The sequence below is a fragment of the Erinaceus europaeus genome, chromosome 8, assembly GCF_950295315.1.
Source record: "Erinaceus europaeus chromosome 8, mEriEur2.1, whole genome shotgun sequence".
Classification (NCBI taxonomy): Eukaryota; Metazoa; Chordata; class Mammalia; order Eulipotyphla; family Erinaceidae; genus Erinaceus; species Erinaceus europaeus.
The window spans coordinates 28,246,840-28,274,457 of NC_080169.1; the positions used below are offsets into that span (position 1 = coordinate 28,246,840).

Genomic DNA, 27,618 nt, shown 5'->3' on the forward strand with positions numbered 1-27,618 from the left:
ACATGACAACACCATGGCACTAGAGGAAATTGGTGGAGCAATGCTGTGGTATGTCACTTTCTCCTCTGTCTCTCTTCCTCTCAACTTGAAAATTTAAAACATACTGAAAAAATTCATCTAGTGGTGATGGTCTTTGTACACATATGGAAGGCTTAAGAACTGCATTTAAAAAAACTATTAAGGGGTGGGAGAGATAGCATAATGGTTATACAAACAGACTCTCATGCCTGAAGCTCCAAAGTCCCAGGTTCAATCCCATAAGCCAGAGCTGAGAAGTGCTCTAGTGTTTCTCTCTCTCTCTCTCTCTCTATCTATCTATCTATCTGCATCTCTCTCAAAAATAAAATAAATAAAATATTTTTTAAATAATAAAAAAACATTAAGGTAATAATGTTTAGCTTAAATGGTTTGGGTTAAAAACCTTATAATTTAAAACTGTACTGGTTAATAGCATAAACTCATAATATTTATTTTTCAAAGGTTTATTATTATTATTATTAGCTCTGGCCACTGAAAAAGGGAAAAAAGCAATGACAGTCCTATAGCAACAAAAATTCTATGCTGCAGTCCCAAAATGTCATTTTACACTAAAAGGACTCAGGATTTTTCTCACAAATAGGCAATTCCAGTAAATGTACTAGCTGAACTTTGGATAGCTTACTGTACAAAAAAGCAAAGAACCTATCAAAAACTAGTACGGTTATATCAAATGAATGCAGCAACCTCTAAAGGTTCTTCCTTGTGCTCAAAATAGAATGCTTTGAGTATCAAATGACTTCAAGTGGTAAAAACCCATTAAAACTGTAAGGTCATGAGTTCATAGTGATATGCATAAAAGGAGAGAGAAAGAGACTTGATGAACATCATAAAGGTTGCTAGGAAATAAACACATTACTCCAAAATGGGATAACTGAAGAAGAAATAACTAAAGATCTTCTCTGCCTTAATGGTATAAACAATATTTCAGAGTAACTAAATAATACAAATGGATGTGTCAAAGGTCATCTATATAAAATCATTCTAGCTAATAAATGTAGACATAATGATATAAATAATAAACCATCTTTCAACCCCTAATTATTTATAATCAAATCAGAAAATGGTCATCAATAAACACTACAATCAATAGGCTTTTTTTTTTCAAATATTAAGGTGGTTATTGATTAGCAGGGCTTGCTTTATCTTTTTAAATGGCTCCTTTATGAGATAGACAGACAGAGAGAACAAGAGCATAACTCTGCCATATGCAGTGTTGAGGATCAAACTTAGGGCCCCGCTTAATGATAGCTGTTTTGGTCAATATCAGGCCACCCTATCATCTGGGACCCTAGTCATGGAATCCTTGGATTCCTACATAGATATGATGGGCCTGGATCTCTAATAGATCCATCTCTACACCATCACTGGTCAATTCCATCAGTAACATCACAAGCCCTCTTATGGGCCTCTCCAAGGACCTTCCCTTCACTATAAATTAGCACAAGTAGGGACTATCCCACTCTCCAAAGGGAGGTTGGGTCAGCCTATTCTGCCACTCAAGGGAGATGGGTTCTGAAATTAGTGCAGCCTAGACTGTTCCCAGCTCTGATCATGAACTGTGAGCTCAAACTGACAGGGATTCAGAGGTTATATAGGCTCCTATGCTAAATATGAATAAACATGGGCCCTAGGTCAGATCAATGGAGTTAATAGTTAATTGTATTTATGTATTTTTTCTTCTTTTTTTCTTATTTTGCCATCCTGATACATTTTATTTGGTTTATTTATTTTTTTAACTACTAGGGTTGTATTTTCTTTGAGTTTGGTAGTTACTCTCTGCCCTAATCCAGCTTTATAGCCCTAGTCTCAACTTTGACACCATCTTCCAAGACAATATATTTAGGTCATCTACATGTTAGCTATCAAGCTCAAGCCCCTAAGAATATACCTAAGTTGGGTCCATGACTGCTCAACAATTTGTTTGGCTTCGTATGTTAACTCTCTTTTCAGTCACCAGGTTCCAGATGTCATCAGGATGCCAGCCAGGCTTCTCTAGACCCCACCAATGTGTCCTGGAGCTCAGCTTCCCCAGAGACCCAACCTACTAGGGAAAGAGAGAGGCAGACTGGGAGTGTGGACGGACCAGTCAACGCCCATGTTCAGTGGGGAAGCAATTACAGAAGCCAGACCTTCTACCTTCTGCAACCCACAATGACCCTGGGTCCATGCTCCCAGAGGGATAGAGAATGGGAAAGCTATCGGGGGAGGGGGTGGGATATGGAGATTGGGCGGTGGGAATTGTGTGGAATTGTACCCATCCTACCCTATGGTTTTGTTAATTAATCCTTTCTTAAATAAAAAAATTTAAAAAAAGAATATACCTAATGTAGGGAAAGTCCCACTGTCTGGGGAATCCAAACCATCATCTCCATGAGGGTCTGAGAGAGTTGACCCCAAGACCCCTCCTCACAGGAAGGGCAGTAGGCAGGTCCTCACTCAACCTTATAACCTTAAGATGAATGGATATTTCCAGACTGGGAACTTCCTTGCACATGCTTCCTCATTTTCTTTGAACAAAGGCCATAAATTACCATATATGGCCAACTGAAACCCACCACAAATATCCTGGTTTTGCTTAACTGTCCCCTTCCCCTCAGCCCTGAGGAGCCTACCTACGCATGGTGAGCTCATGACCAGACCTTATGTGGTAACTTCCCAGTAATGAACAAACACCTGATAGGCCAAGACTTAACCCTGTAGTGTGTGTGTGGCTTAATGATTATCTTAACCTTTTCCTAACCCTTGGGTATATCTACCTGTTTGTATCCCTGAATAAACGAGTTGTCTCTCTGAAGCTTCTCCCAGAGGAGGTCGTGATTCTCCTCCGCACACTCACCCTTGTCAGCAGGGTCCCCAGGACCCCCAGTGTGGCCCATCTCCCCCGCCTCCTCCACAGTTGCTGGCCATTGTGCAGAGGAGAACTGGCCCAAGCTAAAATAGACTCCCTAGCTTCTATCCCTACTAAGATCCCTATTCTCATCTGCTATACTCCTACTTTGTGCTTTATGGTTCCTGTTTATTAAATATTTTTGTCCTGCTTTATATCTTACAGCTTTTCACCTAGCAAGTTGCAGACACTACTGATTCCACTTTGACCTCCCTCGGGAGAAGATCTCACCTCACCTTTCCAGAGCTCTGCCATACTAGGGAAAAACAGAAACAGGCTAGAGGTATGGATCAACCTGCCAATGTGCATGTCCAGGGGAGAAGCAAGTATAGAAGCCAGAACTCCCACCTTCTGCACCCCATAAAGAATTGGGGGGCGGGTGTTGGGCAGTGATGCACTGTGTTAAATGTCCATAGCACAAAGCCCAAGGACCCACTCAAGGATCCCTGTTTGAGCCCCTGCTCCCCACCTGTAGGGGGTTTACCTCACAAGCAGTAGAGTAGGTCTGCAGGTGTCTTTCTCTCCTCTCCATCTTCCCCTCTCCCTCTCAGTTTCTCTGTCCTATCCAATAAAATGGGAAAAAAAAACCAAAAAAGGTTACCAGGAGCAGTGGATTTGTAGTGCAGGCACTAAGACCCAGCGATAGCCCAGGAAGCCAGGCAGTGGCATACATTAAGTGCTCACATTAGAGTGAGCAAGGACCCAGGTTCAAGTCCCTGGTCTCCACCTGTAGGAGAAAAGCTTCACAAGTGGTGAAACAGGCCTGCAGGTGTCTCTCTCTTCCTCTCTATCTCCTCCTCAGCTCTCAACTTCTCTGTCTCTATTCAATAATACATAAATATGTGCACATAATTTAATTTTTTTAATTGACCCATACTTCCAAAGGGGGATAAATGTTAGGGGAAGAAAAACAGATGACTCAAATTTCCTATTTCATCAGGACCCAGAGAGAGAAGAGGGAAAAAGAGAAGGACATTTGAAAGTAGTAACAGGTGTAGGTGTGACTTAGAAAGAAGGTGAAGACAGGAAAAAATAGGCAAATATATATAAATATAGCTATAGAAATAATAGTCAAACCATATCTGTGACCCTGGGAGAACTAATGCAGTTTCCAGTGGAGGGAATAGGGACACAACTCTCATGGTGGAAACAGTATAAAGTTATGCCCATGTTATCCCATAATTTTGTAAATCAATATTAAATCACTAATAAAAAAAAACTTAGAGCCTCATGCATCCAAGTTGCATATGCTGCCCACTGTGTAGTGTCTGGGTCTCTAGTTAGACTATTTGATAGGGAATGTTACAATGAAGCAATCAGGCTACTACCACCTGAAGAAGCATTATTGAAAGTGAAAACAATTTGACATTATATGCCACATAGTCAGACTATGTGTAGCTCTAACAAAATATGAAGTGTGAAATCACTACTAATAATGTATACTTGCTGAAAAAAATTAAGGAAATTTATCAAGTATTTAGCTCCAACTTCTAGATGACAAGAAATAAAAGAGAAACAAATTACACCATCCAATAAAATAATTCAAGATACTCTACACAACTACTGACCTAAGTTTTTCTAAATAAATGGAGGGAAAAGGAAATATAGCGCATTATTAAAATAATGCTGTAAGATCCAAATTCAAATATGTGAATTGGTTTATTATTATTATTTATGATAGAGACAGAGAATTGAGAGTGGAGGAGACAGAGAAAGATGAACCTGCAGACCTGCTTCAATGTTAGTGAAGCTTCATCCCCTGCAGGTGATGAGTTATGCAAGCCTTGTTTAGATTTTAATTTGGGGGGAAAAAGTGTAAAAAGACATTTTTGAGGAAACTGGGAAAATTAACTTTATGAAATATTAAGAAATATTAGGGGCTGATGGTGGCACACTTTGGTTGACTGCATATACTACAGTTCCTAAGGACCCAGGTTCAAGTCCCTCGAGTCCCCACCTGCAGAGACAAATCTTCATAGCAGTGAAGTAGTGTTGCAGATGTTTCTCTGTTTCTCTTCCTCTTTCTCCTCTATCTCCCTCTTCCTTCTCAATTTCTGTCTCTATCAAAAAAAAAAAAAAAAAGCAGAAGGAAGAGAGAAAGAAATGTTAGATGTGAATTTGTGGAAAAAGTCAAAAAGACTTTGGGTTAGTTGTAGTCTTCTGACTACTGTGTACATTTGAACATTTTTATAAATCGTGAAAATTTTAAAGGAGTTGCAAAAACTTAATTATATAATTTAATGCCAGGTATATATCAATATCAAGATGAGACATTTAAAAGGGAAGAAGAATACTAAAGGTGTACTCATGCAGACAGAAACAAATTCCCAGGGGTGGGGGACTCAGTATAATGGTTATGCAAATAGACTCTCATGCCTGAGGCTCCTAAATCCCAGGTTCAATGCCCTGCACCACCTTAAACCAGAGCTGAGCAGTGCTCTGGTGTTTCTCTCTCTCTCTTCTCTCTCTCTCTCTCTCTCTCTCTCTCTTTCTCTCTCTTCTCTCTCTCACTTTCTCTGTCTCCCTTTCTCTCTCTCTCTGTCTGTATCTGCATCGCTCTCAAAAACATAAATAATTTTTTTTTAATTCCCTTAACAAATACTGTTAAAAGAACACCTCAAAATGTGGAAGGAACCAAGAATCCTCGAGGACTGAGATTTACAAACAGAATTATAAAGATGGAATTTGCTGAGGCAAAAAAAAATTTGTTATGTCTAGGAAAAAGGAATTTAGAAGGTGGTAAGAAGGAAGAAAAGGAGCATCCAGGAGCAAATTCAGGTTCATAGTGAAAACTTGGATGTTATTATTTTAAATAGAAATAAGAAGTCAGTATAGTTAGGCTAGAAAGATCAGGTTCATATTTATATAAGTGATAACAGAATTTATCTCTGGACAAAAAATGTTCAGAATAGAGCTAGAACCACAGCAAATCTGTACCAAAACATGGAACAGTCTACATAGAAAATATATCTAGAGGACCAGGGAGGGGATGGTGAACCTGGTTAATCATTCATACTACCATGAGGAAGGACCAGGGTTCGGTTCCACGCTCTCCACCTGCAGTGGGGATGCTTCACGAGTGGTAAAGCAGGTCTGGAGGTGTCCTTCTCCCTTTCTATCACCCTTTCCCTCTCAACTTCTCTCTGCCCTGACAAATAAAACAAAAGGGGGGGGGATCGACACATAAAATGACCCCCAGGAGCATTAGATTCATAGTGCAGGCACCGAGCCTCAGCAATAATCCTGATGGAAATAAATAAATAAATAAATAAATAAATAAATAAATAAATAAAACGAAAGGAGGGAGGAAGGGAGGGTAGGAAGGAAGAAAGGATGAACGGAAGGATGAAAGGAAGGAAGGAAGGAAGGAAGGGAGGGAGGAAGGAAGGAAGGAAGGGAGGGAGGGAGGAAGGAAGGAAGGAAGGAAGGAAGGAAGGAAGGAAGGAAGGAAGGAAGGGGCAATTATGCACAAATGTAGTCAGTCCACAAGCCAGTTACTTCACAAGCACTGAAGCAGGTCTTTCTCTCTCCCTATCTCCTCCTCTTTCAATTTCTCTCTGTCATATCCATTAAATGGGAAAAATGGCCAACAGGAGATGATGGTTGGCACTTATCTGTCTGTATCCTTAGGAGAACTGTGGTGGCTTCCAGAGGGGAGACTGGGGATTCAGAACTCCGGTGGTGGGAACAGTGTGGAAGCATACCCCTGTTGACATGTCATTTTGTAAATCAATGCTAAATCACTAGTAAAATTTTAAAAAAAGAAAGAAAAACTTAATGAGAGGGGGTGGGTGGTAGCACACCTAATTGAGTGCATGTTACAGTGTGCAAGGACCCAGATTCAGGCCCCAGCCTTCACACACACACACACACACACACACACACACACACACACACACACAAAGGAATACCCTAATTGAGCTTCCACAGCAAAGCAGTAGAGGACAGTATACATGTAAAAATACTACCCTTTTTTTTTAGGTTTATTTATTATGTTTATGGAAGAGGGAATCTGAGTATCACTCTGGCATGTATGATGCCAGGATCAAACTTAAGACCTTTTGCTTGCAAGTATGGTGCTCTTCCCATTTCAGTACCTTCTGGGCTGCTGTTCACTTCTTTCTCTCCCCTCACTTTCTCAAAAGATGAGCCCTACTATTCTGCTCCCTAACCCCTACAACCAAAAGTTGTTAGGAATTATTCAGGGACTGGGAGACTACTCAATAATTAAAGTGCATGCCTTACCATGTGTGTGGTGCTGGGTCCAGTCTCTAGCACATGGCAGTACTGTGGACAACACCAAGGGTGGCAGAGCAGTGCTTTTGCTATTTCTCCCTCTAACGATACAGAATAAAAATTGGGTCATGGAGGCAGTTCAGTGTATCATGTACGTTCAAAGCCCTGGGTTCATTCCCTAGTACCTAAAAAAGTAATCATTCGGATGAGGGTAGATAGTATAATGGTTATACAAAGAGACTTTCATGCCTGAGGCCCCAAAGTCCTAGGTTCAATCCCCAGCACCACCATAAACCAGAGCTGAACTGTGCTCTGGTAAAAAATAAAAAAAATAAAAAAGTAATCATTCGAGGTTATATATATATATATATATATGGTTTTCAATTACAGAGAAAAATATTAAAAATAAAAAGCTGGTTTCTATGAAATGCTTTTGACTCTCCCTTCTTCTTCCTTTCCTCCTCCTTTTACTGCCACCAGGGATATTGCTAGGACTCCATACCAGCACAACAAATCCCTACCACTCCCAGCAGTCATTATTCCTCTCTACCTGCCCCCCAACTTTGATAGGACAGAGAGAAATTAAGAGGAGTGGGGGAAATAGAGGGAGATAGAAAGACAGACACCTAAGGGCCTGCTTCACCACTTGCAAAGCTTTCCCCCTGCAGGCAAGGAATGGGGGTTCAAAACCCAGGTCCTTGCACGTGGTAACATGTGCAACTGGGTGTGTCACCACACAGCCCCTCATGTCCTCTTTTTTTGTATATAATTTTTATTTATAAAAAGGAAACACTGACAAGAACCATAGGTAATAGGGGTACAACTCCACACAACTCCCACCACCAGAACGCCGTATTCCATCCCCTCCCCTGATAGCTTTCCTATTCTTTAACCCTCTGGGACTATGAACCCAAGGTCATTGTGGTGTGCAGAAGGTTGAAGGTCTGGCTTCTGTAATTGCTTCCCCACTGAACATGGGTGTTGACAGGTTGATCCATACATACTCCCAGCCCGCCTCTCTTTCCCTAGTAGGGTGGGGGTCTGGGGAAGCAGAGCTCCAGGACACATTGGTGGGGTTGTCTGTCCAGGGAAGTATGGTCAGCATCCTGCTAGCATCTGGAACCTGGTGGCTGAAAAGAGAGTTAACATATAAAGCCAAACAAATTGTTGACTAATCATGAACGTAAAGGCTGGAATAGTACAGATGAAAAGTTGGGGGGGGGGGTCCTCCATTTTGTAGATAGCTAGTAGGCCTATTTTAGTTATCTTCCAAAGGGCCTGTGGCTACATAAATTTTGTTTGTTTGTTTATTTGTTTTTTCCCCTGAACCTGAAATCTGATATGCAGGTGGATCCAAGTTATCGTCTAGGGAGATGATGTCATGGCTGGAAAGGGAACAGAAAGCTGGATCACGGAAGAAGACTAGCCCCCTAATATGGTAAAGGTGTATAAATATTGTTGATTGTAAACCCCATCGATTTGATGTGGTCTGGGGCCCATATATTCAGCTTAGGAGCCTATATGACCTCTGCATCCCTGTAGATCTGAGCTCACATTCTGTGGTCATGAGTAGGTACATTCCAACCTGCCCCAATATGGACCCATCTTCCTCAGGTGTAGCATAGAGTATGTTGTCTGTCCTCCCTTCGGAGGATGGAATATTCTCTGCCGTTGTTGATCCAAGTTGAGGGCAAGGTCTTATGGGGGCCCACAAAGGGGTCTGTTGTGTTGTTCCTGATAGAGATGACCAGTAACAATGGAGAGAGGGATCTATTTGAGGTCGAGGCCCATCAAGTCTGTTTGGGAATCTCAGGACTCCCTGACTAGGGCCCCAGCTGATGGGGTGGCCTCGTGGTGCTCATGTCCTCTTTTAAGGCATATATTTCTCTATAAAAAGTGAGACGGAAACAATGTAACTGTAATCAACTCAAATTCTTTGGTTGGAAACAGAATATTGCTTGCAATCGAAGCAAACCTGGAGGCTGGAGAGACGGCTCAGACAGAACTTACAGACACCAGGCTTCAAATGATGCAGATTTAACCCCTAATAACACCATAAATCATTGTTGAGCAGTATTCTGGTCTCTCTTTTTTCATTTCTGGTCTCTCATTAAAAAAAAATACATATATTAAAATAAATCAAAACTGCAAGCCAAGTTACTAAGTAAGCCTGTTAACATTTTAAGTTTCTGAGACACAATTAAATCAGATAAGAGTCTATAAACTCAAACTTCAGAATATTATTGTCACACAAAAAAATCTCTACAATATACTTAATTCAAGATCCTAAATGTTTCTTGGAAATGGATGAAACCAGTTATCATTAACTATTTGAAATAATGCTTTTAACAATATAGTGCTAAATTAAACTCAAAGATATTCTGGAACAAAATTGAATATTTTAGTACCTTTAGTGATATCCCTCTGTGATAATGCCGCAAATAGCTATGATTAACTGAAGATATAAATACTAAATCTTGATTTATTTTTATTGCCACCAGGGTTATCACTGGGGCTTGGTGCCAGCACTATGAATACACTGGTCCTAGCCGCTTTCTACCTTCCACCCCCGGCCCCCCTTTTTTTTCCTTCCATTTTATTGGATATGACAAATTGAGAGGGGGAGATAGGGAGAAAGATAAGACAGCTGCAACCTGCTTTGCCGCTTCTAAAGAATTCGCCCTGCAGGTGGAGATCAGGTGCTCAAATCCAGATCTTTGCATTGGTCCTTCAGCACAGTACTACGCGTGCTTAACTGGTTGTACCACCACCCAGCCCGCCCAGCCTACCCAGCAGCCATTTTTCTTTCTTTCTTCCTTTCTCCCTTTCTTTCTTTCTTTCTTTCTCTCTTTCTTTCTTTCTTTTTTTTCTTTCTTTTTTTCTTCCTCTTTCTCCTTCTTCCTCTCTTTTTTTCTTTCCTTCTTTTTCTATTTTTATTAGATTGGACAGATAGAAATTGAGATGGGAGGGGGAGGTAGAAAGGGAGAGAGACAAAAAAAGACAGCAGCAGACCTACTTCACCATTCATGAAGTGTCCCTTCTGCAGGAGGGGAACAGGGCTCAGAAATCCTGATTTTAAAAACTCAACCATACAAACCTATGAATTGCCTTTAAGGATAGTCCCAACTTTGAATCAACTCATGGATTCAGATTCTCCTATTTTGAATAAGGTAATTTCTTCTCTTCTGAAAATATTATCTGAAGCTGATGGGAACAAAACCTCAAAATTACTTACGATTCCCTCTAATCACCAGCTATTAAATGCACAATTACCATTTTAAAAAACAACGCAAGATAACACTTTTAAGTACAAATAAAATATTTTATTTCATCCCTAAAAACAAAAAACAAAAACATTTACATCCAGTAAGAGAGACTAACCAATTATTCCAAACTCTACCTGGCAATAATACACAACTAACTTCTTCACATAAATATACAGAGAAGAGCGTCTGGGAAAGTGACATTTCATGAAACAATATTTTCTCATACTTACTTCAATAAAACATTACAGTTATTGCTACTAGATTTTGGTAGCATAGTGTATTAATGAACAATAATTAAATTCAATCTAGTTGAAATCTAGAGGCTAGCTGCACTTAAACAGCTACTACAAAGAATAAATAGTATGAAATGCAGGGCACCATACTGTAACTAAATTTGCTCCAAAGGAAATATAAATAAAGGTATACTTTGCTCTCTACTAGAATTACCCAAGATTAAGATTTCCTGTGCTATTTACAATAGCTGTTTCCCTAAAAAGATAATCTTCATATTTAAATATTTTAAATGTTCTTTTATTATTTAAGTGGTCTTTATATAAAGTGAATATGTAATGTATATGTCATACAAAACCAAATTTCATAAAGCCAGACACTATGTATACATTTTCCAAGTAATTTATTGCAACATAAATATCTTTATTATATACATCTAGCTAGTGTCCTTAAATGTATCAGTCTAACAAGTATCTCAGTCTCCCAGCCCCTTGGCAATATAATGAAGTAAAAAATTACTCAAATATGGAAACAATGTGCTTTCTTTGATAGCACTGACACTCAAAGGGTTAAACTTTGAACTTGACATTCATATATCTGAAACATTAAGAATACTTGTTTTAATCTCATCAAAAATATCTTTTATTTTTTTTAGATTATAAGAAACTGTTATATATACGAGATTAGAGATTACAATTTCAGTGTTACTAAATTGTTCCAATGTTTAGAATACATTACAGACAGTGGTTACTACCCATTTCAAGATTATACTCTTACAAATGTTAATTTTAAAAAATATACAATAATTAACCTCCAGTTTTCCTAAAGGATAGTGCAAGTGAAGACATTCTTTGGGTCAGTATTTCCAACATTATACTTCCTTTCTCTGGTCATAATCTGAGTAACAAAATATAGTACTGGAAGTAAGCACATTTTCTAATAGCACTAGTCTTAACAGTTACATCCAGCAACAGGAATGATTGAATGATAATATTGTCTGAAAAACATGATACATATTTAAATAAATATTTTCTAGAAATCAACTACACAATCTTTCAGTATTTTAGTTTCAGTTTCATCTCAAAACACAAAAGATTTGTACAAATATCACTAATCGTTTACTACATCAACTATGTTATCAAATTCTCTTTAAGTTATAGCACAGCATTGAAGAGACTTGCTTTAAAGCAAACTAGCAATTAAAAAAAAATTATATACAGAATTAGAGTTCCAGAAATCCAGCATACTCCTTGAAAATGTGCAGAGCTTTTATTGGAAAGGATTACTTTATGTCAGTCAGCAGTTTAAGAGCTTTTCTGCCTTGGGACATAATCCACGGTGGATGCAGCAGCACAAGGTGATCTTCAACTGCTATCTAATGCTGCCTGATGTGTTTATCCTTTTATGTGTGGTTACTGGCACCAGATTCCCACTAGTACCATTAGTTGTGTTGGTTGCTGAGCCATTTACAACAATATAGTCGACTTTGTTCTCTAGCTTTACCAAACGTTGTAAAATGTCATCCAAGAGGACAGCAATTGTTCTTTTTAGATCCGCTAGTAGGAAGAGAAAAAGGGAAAAAAAAGTTAAAAAGGAAATATTAAACAATGATAGAGCATTTAATATTCATATTTTTATATTTTAAAGGGAAAGTGATTAATTCCCAAATCACCTCAAGCACTCATACTATAAATAAGAAAAAAAAAATCTATTTTATTCAGTAGTATCACATACAGAACTTAAAGTAATAGCAGAGTTATGAGTGTGAGAGAAAAATCTCACTTTTCTAGTACATTAAAATGAATTTAAGTCTAGTTAAGTGTTAGCTGTAGACCAATGATGTAGCTCAGTGGTATAGCACATGTTTCACATGTCTGAGGTCCTGAGTTCAACTCCCAACACCAAGTAAAAACAAATGAATAAAAAAGGTTGCCTCTGTAGGAAACCTTTTATCTTAAGTTTTTAAACTAATTTGTAAAGATAGCTAACTGCAGGCTTGGTAGATAAAGAAGAAAGCTGTTGAAACAAAAGAAAAAGAAAGAAAGGAAGAAAGAGAGAGAGAGAAAGAAAGGAAGGAAGAAAATTAAACATATAATAATTAAATTGGATTTCATCAAAATTTAAAACTTTTAGGCATGAAAGGATAGTATTCAGACAGGAGAAAAACTAAACCTTAATATTATAAAAAGTAAGTAAATTTCTCAACTCAACAAAAGAGATTTTAAAATGTTTTTTAATAGGCAAAGAACCTGAATAGACTATTTAGTCAGAGAAATGTGCAAATGATCAATAAGAACATAAAAAGATGCCCATCACAGTGAAATACCAATTCACATCTACTAAGATGTGAATAATAAAAGGATATGGACAAACTAGAACCCTCAAAAATTGTTAAAAGGACTGTAAAATGATACTGAGACTGTGGAAAAGTTTGAAAGAGGATAAAAGGGCTCTGACCCAAAGAGACCCATCAGGACCCAAAGAGAGAAGAAGAAAAAGAGAGGGACATTTCTGAAAAAAACTAAATATAAAATTACCACACAACCAAAAAAAAAAAAAATACAACCTAGCAACTCCACTCCTAGTAGTCCCCAACATTAAAATCAGGGGTGCAAAGAGATAGTTGTACACCCATATTCATTTCAGCAGTGTCTACAACAGCCAAAAGATAGAAACAGAATAAGTCTCCATTAGTAGATGAACAAAACATGGTATCTAAATATGATGAATTATTATTTAGTGATAGAAAAGAAATTATTTTCTGATACATAATCCAATGCTGATGAACCTTAAAGACAATATGCAAAAATAATTCTGATCTATACTCCCAGTGGGGGAGAAGTGATAAGAGGAAGAGGATAAAAGGGCTCTGAACTCCATCAAGACCCAAAGAGAGAAGAGGAAAAAGAGAGGGACATTGGGATATAGTAATAGTACTATGTGTAGCTTGGAAAGGAAGAGAAGATGGGATCTTTAAAGGGGGGGGGGCAATTATATGCAAATATAGACAGATACAGAAATAATAGTTAACTCATAATATCTGCAACCTTAGGAAAACTGCTGGAGCTTACAATAGAGGGATTTGGGATTTAGAATTCTGGTGGTGGGAATGGTATGGAATTAGACCGCTGTTGACATGTAATTTTGTAAATCACTAGTAAAAAAAAAAAAAGTAAAAAAAAGAAAGAAAGAAAGAAAGGAAGAAAGAAAGAAAGAAAATGCTTGTTACTAGAGGCCAGGCAGTGGGACACCTGGTTAAGTGCTCACTTTAAAGAAAATGTCATTAAAAAACAGAGAGAGCCAGGCAGTAGTGTACTTGGTTGAATGCACTTTTTAAAAAATTTATAAAATGGAGATATTGACAAGACCATAGGATATGAGGGGTACAATTCCACACAGTTCCCACCACCAGAACTATGTATCCCATCCCCTTTCCCCACCCCCACCCCAAAAGCTTTCCTATTCTTTTACCATGCACAAACACCAATCAAGCCCCTGGTCTCCAACTACAAGTGGTGAAGTGGTGCTACAGGTGTATTTCTCCTTCTCTATCTCCTTCCCTTTTGATTTCTTTCTGCCTCTAACCAACAAATAAAATAAAGTAAAAGCCAGAGAGTTAGCTTGCCAAGTGAAATACTTGCACTACCATGTGTGAGACCCAGGGTCACACTCCAACACAACATGGGAGGTGTTATAGGAATGTAGGACATTTCAGTGCTAAGGTTATCTCCCCTCCTGAATGAAAGAAGTGGCCCTGAGCAATGAAATAATAAATAAGGGAATAAAGAAATAAAATAAATATTTAAAAAAATAAATAAATTAGTAAAGAAATTCCTATGCCCTTTGCTGCTTCTCCCAACAGTAACATCTTGTAAAACTGTATGTGGAGGGACACAAAGACCCAGGTTCAAGTCCATTTTCTCCACCTGCAGGGGTGAAGCTTCACAAGTGCTGCAGGGGTCTCTCTCTTGCTCCCCCTCTCTATTCCCCACTCCCCTCTCAATTGTTCTCTACCCATTCAAATCATCTATTTTCTATTAGATAATTGTAGCAGCTTGTGTTTTTGAAGAACTGTTCCATTTTATCTAAGTTAACCAATTTGTACACGTTTTTCTTTCCTGATTTTGATGCTTACATGCTTACATCTTTTCTTTTGTCTGTCTTGGTAGCAATCCATCTATTTTTGACCCTTTCAGACAAGATCTTTATTTCACTGATTTTTCTCCATGGTTTCTTTGCAATTCCATTAATTACTACTTTGATCTCAACCATTTTCATCCTCTGCCACAATTTAGGTCCTTTAAGTAGGAGCTTACAAAATGGATTTGCAATATTTCTCTTTAATGTCAGAGACTTATTGTATAATGGGGGGGGGGGGAAGAGCATGTGCACAGAATGAAGAAGCAGAGCATCACTTTGGCATACGTGATGCTGGAGTTGACTCAGAGCCTCCTACCTATGGTCCAGGGTTTTATCCACTGCACCACATCTCGGGCTGCAACCTTCCTCTTTTCTAATATATGTAACATATTGCCCTAAATTTCCCTCAGGACTAGTTTGGCTATCTACCACAACTTACCCGATGTATTTTCATTTTTGTTCAGCTCAATGGACTTTAAAATTCCTTTGAGATTTTCTCTTTGACCCATAATTTAGAAGCATGTTGTTTAGCTTTCAATTATTTGAAGACTTCCCATTATGTTATTGATTTCTATTATTTTGAGTTCACTGTGCTCAGAGAACACTCTGTATGATTTCAGTTATTTTAATTTTGTTCAGATTTATGCTATGGTCAAGAGGAAGAGAGACACACACCTATGCACTACTTCACTGCTCATGAAACTTTGACCTTGCTGGTGGGGACTAGAGGTCTTGAACCCAGCTCCCTGCACATGAAAACATATGCACTCAACAGGGCCATTCACTGCCTGGCCTATACAACAAGCTAGCCTGTTAGTGTCCCATACAGATTTGGACATTCCAGTCTCTACAACTGCATAAGTGAATGTCTGAAAATCAATCAATATCTGTCTGTCTTTGTCATTTCTCTGGAAACCTTCTAATAGTTCCATCCTTTTACCTAACTCTGCTTATATTGCCTTCAGTATTTTACCTACACACAGAATCACATTGACATTGCTTATAATTTCTGCTTTAATCTTTAAACTTAAAAAAAAAAAACTCAAAGAGAAAAGAAGAGTCAACTTAATTTATTACCATTTACTTTTGTTTAGAGCACTTCTTTAGGATAAGTCTGCTGGTGAGAAATTCTTTATCTCAATTTAAAAATCTTGCTTTCCACAAAAAAAATCAAATGATCCCAATCCAAAAATGGGCAGAGGATATGAACAAAACATTCACTTCAGAAGAGATACAAAAGGTTAACAAACATGAAAAAATTGCTCCAGATCACTGACTGTCAGAGAAATGCAAATAAAGACAACACTGAGATACCACCTCACCCCTGTGAGAATGGCATACATCAAAAAGGACAACAGCAACAAATGCTGGAGAGGTTGTGGGGACAAAGGAACCCTCCTGCCTGCTGGTGGGAATGTAAACTGGTCAACCTCTATGGAGGGCAGTCTGGAGAACCCTCAGAAGGCTAGAAACAGACATTCCATATGACCCAGTAATTTCTCTCCTAGGGATATATCCTAAGGACTCCATAACACTCAACCAAAAAGGTATGTGTACTCCTATGTTCACAGCAGCACAATTTGTAATAGCTAAAACCTGGAAGCAAAACAGGTGCCCAATCACAGATGAATGGCTGAGAAAGCTGTGGTATGTTTACACAATGGAATACTATGCAGCTATTAAGAACAATGAATCCACCTTCTCTGACGATTTCTGGAGGGAGCTAGAAGGAATTATGTTAAGTGAGCTAAGTCAGAAAGACAAGATGAGTATTGGATGACCCCTCTCATAAACAGAAGTTGAGGGTAGATGTTCAGCTTCACTGAGCAGGTGGGGTGGGGAGGAACACAGACCTTTGGTGGTGAGAATGGTGCTAATATACACTCCTAATAACTTACAGTCTCACAGATAACTATTTAATTAATATGAGAGGGGAAAATGAATAGAATGCCTCAAAATTTTTGATGCACAGACCATAGCTCTGAGTATATCTTCCTTCAATCTAAGCACTTAAGACCTCAAACTGGTTGGTATCAAATCATAAATACATTTCTAATAATGACTTGTTCTTTGAAATGTTGACTCTCCTAAAAGCTTAGACCAGGGAGAAAAGAAGCAACTGGTGGTGTTACTTTGTAAGACACAGCTATATATAAACAATGACAAAGGACATAAATTATGGTGATGGTGTATATGATACAGCAAGTCCTAACAATGAGATCTTCAAAGTTAACCCAATTGTCAAATAATTTGAGTATAGCAATAGCTATCTATTGCCTTCTTAAACCCTAAGACAGCAGGAACCTCCCACTTCCTCTATAAAGCCCATATCTCCCCCAGTCCTGGAACCTCTGGGGTGGGGCTCACATTCCTGCATGCTTCTCTCAAGTCATACCAAATGATACCGCATCCGCCGAGTACCACCTCAGCATGCTTCACTTCAGACTGTGTCCAGAGATGTCCAGCATGGAATGTCAACCCTTCAGCCTCATTACTAGGGTGAGACCTTTCCTTTCTCATAGGGTTCTCTAACTCCATTTCAGCTGGCTCACTTCCTAACAAAGGCCCAAAACCTAGATATAGACCAGGTCCTATGAGATAGGGCTTATGTTCACATGTATCCATAAATTAGGGCAAAATATAAACCTGAAAGCAAAAGTGCACAATAGCCTGCAGCTAGTTAATGAATGATACAAGCAAATAGAAAGACCTAAAAAGACACCACAAAGTTCCTAATGAAACAGTTTCAACTTAGACCTAGATACCTTCTCCTCACCTACTTCCTATTATATTTCCCTCAGTAACTCCAAAGTCCTTACTTATCAAAGTAAGGACTACAAAAGTTGAATAAGGGGGAGCTGGGCGGTAGCGCAGCGGGTTAAGCGCAGGTGGCGCTAAGCGCAAGGACCGGCATGAGGATCCCAGTTCAAGCCCCCGGCTCCCCACCTGCAGGGGAGTCGCTTCACAGGCGGTGAAGCAGGTCTGCAGGTGTCTGTCTTTCTCTCCTCCTCTCTGTCTTCCCCTCCTCTCTCCATTTCTCTCTGTCCTATCCAACAACGACGACATCAACTACAACAACAATAAAAAGACAACAAGGGCAACAAAAGGGAAGATAAATAAAATTACAAAAAAAAAATTAAAATAAAATTTTTTTAAAAAGTTGAATAAGGGCAAAAGACTGGCATACTTTAATGACTCTAGTCACTATTAGCTAACCCATCAGCTGGGACACTAGTCAGACAGTCCTGCAATTCTCACACAGACATGATGGACCTAAACCTTGAAGAGACCCCTCTCTCCATTGTCACTGGTCCATCAAGAATATCACAGTAGACTCCTTTGTGGGCCCCCATAGGACTTTGCCCTCAAAGTGGATAAACAATGATAGAGAATATTCTATCCTCTGAAGAGAGGCTGGATCACATACACTATCTACCACCTGAGGAAGATGGGTCCTGAAATTGGGGCAGCTTGGAATGTTCCATAGAATGTGAGCTCAGACCTACAGGGATGCAGAGGTTACATAAGCTCCTGTGCTGAATAGGGTTTGAATAGATCAAATTGATGGGGTTTATAGTTAACAATATTTATATACTGTCCCCATATTTGGGAGCTACTCTCTTCCCTGATCCAGCTTTCTAGCCCTTTTTTCCAGTCATGACATCATCTCCCCAGTCAAAAACTTGGGTCTACCTGCATATCAGATGTCAGGCTCAGGCAAAAACTAATAAAGTCATGGGCCCTTTGGAATATAACTAAAATAGGCCAGCTAGCTATCTACAAAACAGAGACGACTCAACTCTTCATCTGCACTACTTCAGCCTTTAGGTTCATGATTAGTCAACAATTTGTTTGGCTTTATATATTAACTCTTTTTTCAGCCACAAGGTTCCAGATGCTAGCATGGTGCCAACTGGACTTCCCTCTGGGCAGATGACCCCACCAATGTGTCCTGGAGTCCCACTTCCCCAGAGCCCTGCCCCACTAGGAAAAGAGAGAGACAGGCTGGGAGTATGGATGAACCTGCCAACACCCATGTTCTGTGACGAAACAATTACAGAAGCCAGACCTTTCTCCTTCTGCACCCCATAATGATCCTGGGTCCATACTCCCATGGCGTTAAAGAATAGGGAAGCAATCAGGGAAGAGGATGGGATACAGAGCTCTGGTGGTGGGAACTCTACCCCTCTTATCCTATGGTCTTGTCAGTGTTTCCATTTTATAAATAAATAACTTTAAAAAAAAAAGAAGAAGAGGGAAGCTATCATAGGAGGGGATTGAATACAGAGTTCTGGGGTGGGCACTGTGTAGAAATGTACCCCTCTTATCCTATAGTCTTATCAATATTTCCATCTTATAAAATTTTTTTTAAATGTTGCTTTCCCCTACAGTCCGAAAGGATATTTTCTTTTTTTTTTTTTAATATTTATTTATTCCCTTTTGCTGCCCTTGTTGTTTTGTTGTAGTTATTGTTGTTATTATTGATGTCATCATTGTTTGATAGGACAGAGAGAAATGGAGAGAGGAGGGGAAGATAGAGAAGAGGAAAGAGGGAGTCGGGCTGTAGTGCAGCGGGCTAAGCGCAGGTGGCGCAAAGCACAAGGACCGGCATAAGGATCCCGGCTCGAACCCCGGCTCCCCACCTGCAGGGGAGTCGCTTCACAGGCGGTGAAGCAGGTCTGCAGGTGTCTGTCTTTCTCTCCTCCTCTCTGTCTTCCCCTCCCTCTCTCCATTTCTCTCTGTCCTATCCAACAACGACAACAACAATAATAACTACAACAATAAAACAACAAGGGCAACAAAAGGGAATAAACAAAATAAATATAAAAAAAATTAAATAATAAAAGAGAAGGGGAAAGAAAGAGAGACACTTGCAGACCTGCTTCATCACCTGTGAAGCAACTCCCATGCAGGTGGGAAGCTGGGGGCTCGAACCGGGATCCTTACACCAAGGATATTTTCATTAAGCAAAGATTTATTTATTTTCTTTCAATACTTGGGGAAAAACAATTGTGTCACTTTCTGGCCTTCACAGTTTGTGGTAAGAAATCTACGGATGGGATCAGGCAGTGGCACACCTGGTTGAGTGTACACATTATAATGCTTATGGGCCCAGATTCAAGTACCCAGTCCCCACCTGCAGGTATGAAGGGTAAGCATCACAAGTGGTGAAGCAGTGCTGCAGGTGTCTCTCTTATATCTTCTTATATCTGTCTTATAAAAATCAAAAACAAAACAAACAAAAAACTACTGACATTTTCCCCTATAACTTGAGTCTCTCTATATTTTTCTAGTTGTTTTTGAAAGTTTTTACCTTCACATTTTCAGAAGATTAATTAAGCCATATCTTGCTATGGATGGAGTGAGGATGGGATTATCCATCTTGAGGTTGACTTTAATTTCTTGCCAAATTTGGAAAAGTTTGCAGTCACTATTTGAATACTTTTCTAATTCTGCTTTCATTCTCCTCTCCTTCCAGAAAATCCAATGACACAAATATCATATTTTCTTTTATAGTTCTATAATCCCTTAAACTTTACTCATTTTTTCCAGTCTATTTTTTCTCTGTTGTTCAGATTAGATAATTAGATTGTTTTATCTTCCAGTTCACTGGTTCCTTCCTCTGTCCTTGTTTTTCTGCTAATGAATCACCATCTGCTAATTTTTTAAAAATTTCAATTGTATTTTTTAGTTCAAAAATTTCTATTTTGTGTCTCCTGCTCTCACTCTCTCTTTGGCCCAGACAGCGTCATGTAAGTCTTTTTCTTTGCTATCTCACTTGCTCTCCTAGGACCACCATGTGACCAAAAGCTTATAAGTGAGTCCTCTCTTTCTTTCTATCTCTTTTTTTCTCTCTTTCCCTAACATGTTTTGTTTTCAATAAAAGTTTAATTTACCTGGAAAAAAATTCTATTTTGCTTTAATGTTATATTTATATGCTAACATGTTCTATTTTTCAAGACTTTTTTTTTCATTTTCTTTGTGCTTATTGAAGAACTTTTAATCATGACTACTTTAAAATCTTTTTCAAATATTGCCAACATCTGTCTTTTGTCATTGAGTTCTGACAACTTCCAAGTTCTTGGTATGATAATGAACCTATAACTTATATTTGAAACCTAGACATTTACTACTATGTTATGAAACTCTTGATCTCACTCTTGTTTTAGGTGGTTTTCTCAGACACCAGTCTGTCAGGGTAGAAGGATATCATCTTATTAATGCCAGATGGAGACAGAAATCTAGGCTCCCCACTCACGCTCCACTGACACCCAGTTTGGTGGGCTCCCAATTACTGCTGGATGGAGGTGGGAGTCCCAACTTCCCAGCTACTCTTTATTGGCATTATAGTAAAAATAATATAGCTTCACCACTGGGCAATGGAAGAAGTCCTGGCTCAGTATTAGAACTCCTCTAGTATCACCCAGGAAAGAAGGTAGATGTTTATCTCATTATAGCTATGCAGGCTGGAAATCCTGATTCCCTATGTGGTCTCCACTGGAACCACAGGAAACAGAAGGGTTCTGGGTGTCTACTTAATATTCTGAAAAGGTGAAAATCTAGATTCTCAGCTTGGTCGTTGATCATGTGAGTAGCATTATGGTCACAATTTTTTTTTGCTGTGGTGTTTGGCTGGAGAACAGTTTCTACCTAGAAGTATTCTGTCCTGTTTGGCTGTCTATTTCATATCTACAGGTATAGATTGGTTTGTTTTTGCTTTTTGGTCTTGGCCTGGTGACATTTTTAAACTGCTAGCTTCTTCAGCTTCATTGAGCACAGCTGTTGGAGCTCAAGGGGTGGAGAGTGGATGAAAGCACGTCACCTGCATACAACAGAGGCTATATATGCTTAAGAATTGCTCTGACCTTGCTCTCATCTGTACGAAATGAATAAATCTTTTTCAAAAAAGAAAAGGTGACAGGATTATTACGATCATTTAAACACACTATATATTCAGTACATTGCATATCTAAAACTAAAGTAAGGTTTATGCTAATTATATTTCAAATTTTATTTTATTTCCTCCAGGGTTATTGCTGGGGCTCGGTGCCTGCATCACAAATCCACCGCTCCTGGAGGCTATTTTTTTCCCTTTTGTTGCCCTGGTTGTTTTATTGTTGTGGTGATTATTATTGTTGTTGTTGTTGTTGATGTTGTTGTTGGATAGGAAAATCGAGAGAGAAAAATCGAGAGAGGAGGGGAAGACAGAGAGGGGAGAGAAAGACAGACACCGGCAGACTTGTTTCACCGTTTGTGAAGTGAGCCCCCTGCAGGTGGGGAGCCGAGGGTTCAAACCGGGATCCTTATGACAGTCCTTGTACTTTGTGCCATGTGCACTTAACCTGCTGGGCTACTGCCCGACCCCCTCAAATTTTATTTTAAAAAAAGAATAATGTTAGGTGATAGGTCACTATATGATTATTAAATTATAATTAAATTATCATAGAAACATCTCTATCATGGTCTGGGAGGGGGCACAGTGGATAAAGCATTGGACTCACAAATGTGAGGTCCTGAGTTCTAGCCCTGGCAATACATGTACCAGAGTGATGTCTGGTTCTTTCTCTCCTTCCTCCTTTCTTTCTCACAAATAAATAAATAATGTTTAAAAAAAAGAAGAGAGAAAGAAAGAAAAGAAAGGAAAGAAGGAAGGAAGAAAGAAAGAAAGAAAGAAAGAAAGAAAGAAAGAAAGAAAGAAAGAAAGAAAGAGAGAGAAAGATAGATCTCTATCAGGGGCCAGGTAGTGGCACACCTGGTTGAGCACATATGTTACAATGTGCAAGCTGCTGGTCCCCACCTGCAGGGGGAAAGCTTCACAAGTGGTGAAGCAGTGCTGCAAGTGTCTCTCTGTCTCCCTCTCTATCTGCTCCTTCCTCTCAATCTCTGCCTGTCTATTCCAATAAGCAAATAAATATAGATAACAAAAATATCTCTATTATATATTAAAATTTTAAAAGACAGCTTATAAATGCCATGTGTGAATTTTTAGTGAATTCTTATACACAGGCAGCACAGAACAGAAGGCTGCCTTTAAAATGCCAGTTATTTTGCTCAAGTAGATAGAAACTGTGTTCAAGGACGTATTTCTTTCATTCCAAAATAATAACTTCCTCATCCCTTATATCAGTGTCATTTAACTAAGTGGAATGCAAAACCTATAAAATTTCTGCATTTGTCTCTGGCACAAATAATTCCTTCTTAGGTTACAACTCCTCCATCTCCAGTCATTTAAATTTGATCCTGGAGAACAAATGCAGACTAACCTTCACCATTTTCTGAAAGTATCACTATGGCAGAGAAGGAAAGAAATATAAAGTGATGGTAGAACTTTTTTCCATATAAATTTTAAAGGCATCTTTAATGATGCAAATCCAATTGCAAATAAAACTAAAACAAAAATAAACCAATGGGACTACATCAAATTAAAAAACTTCCACAAAAGAGGTTACATAGGCTCCTATGCTGAATATGGGCCCCAGATCAAACCCATGGGGTTTACAGTTAACAGTATTTATTTACTTTCCCCATATTCTTCCCTGATCCAACTTTCTAGCCCTTTTTCCAACTATGACACTATCTCCCAGACAATAACCTGAGTCCACCTGCATATTAGATTTCAGGCTCCGGCAAAACTAGTAGTCATGGGCCCCTTGGAATATAACTGAAACAGACCTACTACTTCTTTACAAAATGGAGACCGCAAATTTTCATCTGCAATATTCCAGCCTTTAAGTTCATGATTAGTCAACAATTTGCTCTGCTTTACATCTTAACTCTTTTCAGTCACTAGGTTCCAGATGCTACCGTGATTCCAACCAGACTTCCCTGGGCAGATGACCCCACCAATATGTCCTGGAGCCCTGCCTCCCCAGATCTCTGCCCCACTAGGGAAAGAGAGAGACAAGCTGGGACTATGGAAAAGATCTTTACATGCCATACATCAGACAAGAGGCTAATATCCAAAATATATAAAGAGCTCACCGAAGTCAACAAGACAAGAGGCTAATATCCAAAATATATAAAGAGTTCACCGAAGTCAACAACAAGAAAACAAATGGCCCCACCTAATGGGGAGAGATGAACAGAATATTCACCACAGAAGAGATCCAAAAGGCCAATAAACATATGAAACAATGCTCCAAGGCATTGATTGTCAGAGAAATGCAAATAAAGACAACATGAGATACCACATCACTCCTGTGAGAATGTCATACATCAGAAAAGGTAACAGCAGCAAATGCTGGAGAGGTTGTGGGTCAAAGGAACCCTCCTGCACTGCTGGTGGGAATGTCAATTGGTCCAACCTCTGTGGAGAACAGTCTGGAGAACTCTCAGAAGGCTACAAATGGACCCTGCAATTCCTCTCCTGGGGATATATCCTAAGGAACCAAACATACCCATCCAAAAAGATTTGTGTGTACCCATGTTCATAGCACCACAATTTGTAATAGCCAAAACCTGGAAGCCACCCAGATATATATATGGAAATACCTAGCAGTGAAATGTTATAATTTTTATAGTTTACATATTCTTCATTTATTAAACAAACTGCAAAATGTTTATACTTATTAAATCTAAATGATGGATTTAAAGTTACCATATTATTTCTTTTTTTTTAGTACATTTGAAATTTTTCATAATAAAAGATCAAGAAAAAAATTACTTTGTAAAGACCTACATGGGAAGTAATGACTTGTATTTCCATGACTACCATTAAGTAAGATAGGATGAAGAGAAGACGGGAGTCGGGCGGTGGCTCAGCGGGGTAAGCGCAGGTGGCGCAAAGCACAAGGACCGGCATAAGGATCCCGGTTCGAACCCTGGCTCCCCACCTGCAGGGGAGTCGCTTCACAGGCGGTGAAGCAGGTCTGCAGGTGTCTATCTTTCTCTCCTCCTCTCTGTCTTCCCCTCCTCTCTCCATTTCTCTCTGTCCTATCCAACAACGACAACAACAATAATAACTACAACAATAAAACAACAAGGGCAACAAAAGGGAATAAATAAATAAAATAAATATTTTTTTAAAAAAACCCTCTCTCTGAGGATGAAGAGAAGACTAAGACTATCTTGGGGTTACATACCATATCCTGCCATTGAAGCACCATTCTCAACATCCATTGTATTCTTATTTTCTTCTGCTAAAGCTTTCACATATCTTTTGCTTAAATCAAGTATTTGTTCACGTAATTTGACACTGCTTTGATGTCGTGGTTGTTGAAAAGTATAGTGAAGTAACATCAATCCCCAAATGAGTCCAAATACAAGCAACAGTAAACTCAATTTCTGGGACATACTTTTTCTTGAGATTGTAAAAATCATTTCTGATGAAATAAACAGACTCAACTGGGAGGGGGCAAGCCACCAAGCAAAACTTTAAAAAGGAAAAAAAAACAAACTCCTCTAGTATGGTATATTCTTCATCTTCAGCACAATGGCCTCCAATCCTCAATTAACTCTGTGAAATTGAAAAGAAAAAAGACAATTAGTATTAATCTAACAATATTAACAAAATAGACAATGGTAGATTTTAAGAAAGGATTCTATGGTTTGTGCTTTTTGCTTGTTTTTTTGTTTTTTGTTTTTTTTTTGTACTTACATGATCTTTGACATCATCAGCTTTTTCTTATTTATTTTTGGTTACCAGAGTGACCACTGCTAGTGGCCATATTTTCCTCCCTCCTCCCCCTTTCTATTTTATTGGACAAGACAGTGAGAATTTGAAAGAGGAGGAGGAGACAGAAAGACAGACATCTGCAGACCTGCTTCAGAGTGCATGAAGCAACCCCTCTGCAGGTGTGAATGGAGGTTCAAACCCAGGTCCTTACACATGGTGATGTTCAACTAGGTACACCACTGCCCAGCCCCCTCAGTTTCATTTACATATATCTTCATAAGTTTAAACCAGACATAAATATCAATTCATTGAAAATACTTGAAAAAAATACCACTATGGTCACAAAATTTTTAAATGACTTTTTGTTATTTGAAACTAAAACTATGGAAATATAGTAAAATTTATAGGACATCTTAGTCAAATACAGGTCACCAAAATGCCTAAAAGCTTTTTTTTTAATTTGTGATTCAATAATTATTGACAAGATTGTAGGAAGGATACAATTCCATGCAATTTCTACCACCAGATGGGTCCATATCCCATCCCGTCCATTGGAAGTTTCCCTATTCTTTATCCCTCTGGGAGTATGGACCAAAGATCTTTATGGGCTGTGGAAGATGGGTAAATGCTTCTCTGCTGGACATGGACACTGACAGGTCAATCCATATACACCAACCTGTTCCTATCTTTCCCTAGCGGGGTAGGGTTCTGGGGAGGTGGGGTTCCAGGGCACACTGGTGAGGTCATCTGTCCAGGGAAGTCAGGTTGATATCATGGTAGCATCTACAACTTAGTGGCTGAAAAGCATTAAGATATAAAGTGGAACAATTTGTTTAATAATCAGGAACCTAAAAGTAAAAGTATAACAGATGAATTTTGTGGTCTTCATGTTGGAAGGCACTAGAAAGTCTAGTTTAGGTATATTCCAAGGAGCCCATGGCTTTATTAAGTTTTGACTAAGCCCAACAGCTAACAATGCAGGTAGGCTAGAAGTACTGTCTGGGGAAATGGTGTCAGAGTTGAGGATGTCCATTCATATTTATAAAAGCTATTATTTTAGTGGTCCTGGAGGTGGCACAGTGGATAAAGCATTGGACTCTCAAGCATGAGGTCCTGAGTTCAATCCCTGGCAGCACATGTACCAGAGTGATATCTGTTTCTTTCTATCTCTCATCCTATCTTTCTCATAAATAAATAAATAAATAAATAAATAAATTATTTTACTTCCTTTAAAAAAATTAATTAAAGCAGTCCAAAAGGTGGTGAAGTAGATTAAATGTTGAATTCTCAAGTATACGGTCCAGAGTGACGTTCTGGTTCTGTCTCTCTCTTTTTATTTTTAATATTTCATTTTAATGTGAGAGATACAGAGAAAAAGATGCAGAGAGAAACAGAGACACAAAAGTAGTGCTCAGCTCTGGGTTATGGTAGTGCTGGGGGGGCTGAACTTGGGACTATAGCACCTCAGGCATGAAAATTGCTTGCATAACTATCACACTAACTCCCCAGTCCTCTCCCTCTCTATCTTTTTAAAAGATGTATGTATACATTTATGAGAGAGAAGGGGAGATAGAACCAGAATGTCACTCTAGCACATTCAATACCAGGGATCAAACCCAGGAGTTCATGCTTGAGAGTTCCATGTTTTATCCATACCACCACCTTCTGGGCTGCTGAATATGCCTTCCTTTAAAACAAAACATTGAGAAGCCAAAATAGAAGTCAGAAATGAGACGATGTGGGGTTAGACAATGTAGGTACCTGCATTGTCATGCACACAATCTAAGCTCCAAAGCTTCAGCACCTTATAGGAGCTGCTATGGCAATGAAGGAAAGAACGCAATAAATAGCTGTTGTATTGACTCTACCCCCCTCCCCTATCTCTTTATCAGAATGAAAAAATAAATAAATTAGACGGAGCAGTGAAATTGTGTATGCAAGAGGTCAGAACCAAATCCAGGGAGGGAAAGAGAAAAGAATGGAAAATAAAAGTTGAAAAAGAAAATTCCCACAATATAAAATGTAAGTTTTTGAAAATGTAACAGAAAATATTCCTAATGGCAATGAGATGCTCTTGGTAAGCATCCAACCTAGAATGAAAAGTTTTATTTTGAGGGCCAGGCAGTGGCATACCCGGGTGAGTGCACATATTACCAAGCATAAGGACCTGGCTTTCAACCCCATTCCCCACCTGCAGGGGGTCT

General features: G+C 38.9%; 2 protein-coding genes across 3 annotated transcripts in view; both read right to left on the reverse strand.

Moving 5' to 3' along the window:
- The window catches only part of LOC103114303 (cytochrome b-c1 complex subunit 10-like), a 530,783-nt gene that overhangs the window by 239,793 nt on the left and 263,372 nt on the right, over positions 1–27,618 (reverse strand). The window lies entirely within an intron of this gene.
- CCDC126 (coiled-coil domain containing 126) overlaps positions 11,906–27,618 on the reverse strand; it is a 43,660-nt gene continuing 27,947 nt past the window's right edge. For both annotated transcript variants that reach the window (XM_016190787.2, XM_007529044.3), the window contains 2 exons: positions 24,882–25,255; positions 11,906–12,215 (listed from right to left, as the gene is read on the reverse strand). In XM_016190787.2, coding sequence (XP_016046273.1) covers positions 12,031–12,215; positions 24,882–25,119 — 423 coding nt within the window. In that variant the 5' untranslated portion in view covers positions 25,120–25,255 and the 3' untranslated portion in view covers positions 11,906–12,030. The remainder of the gene's footprint in view (positions 12,216–24,881; positions 25,256–27,618) is intronic.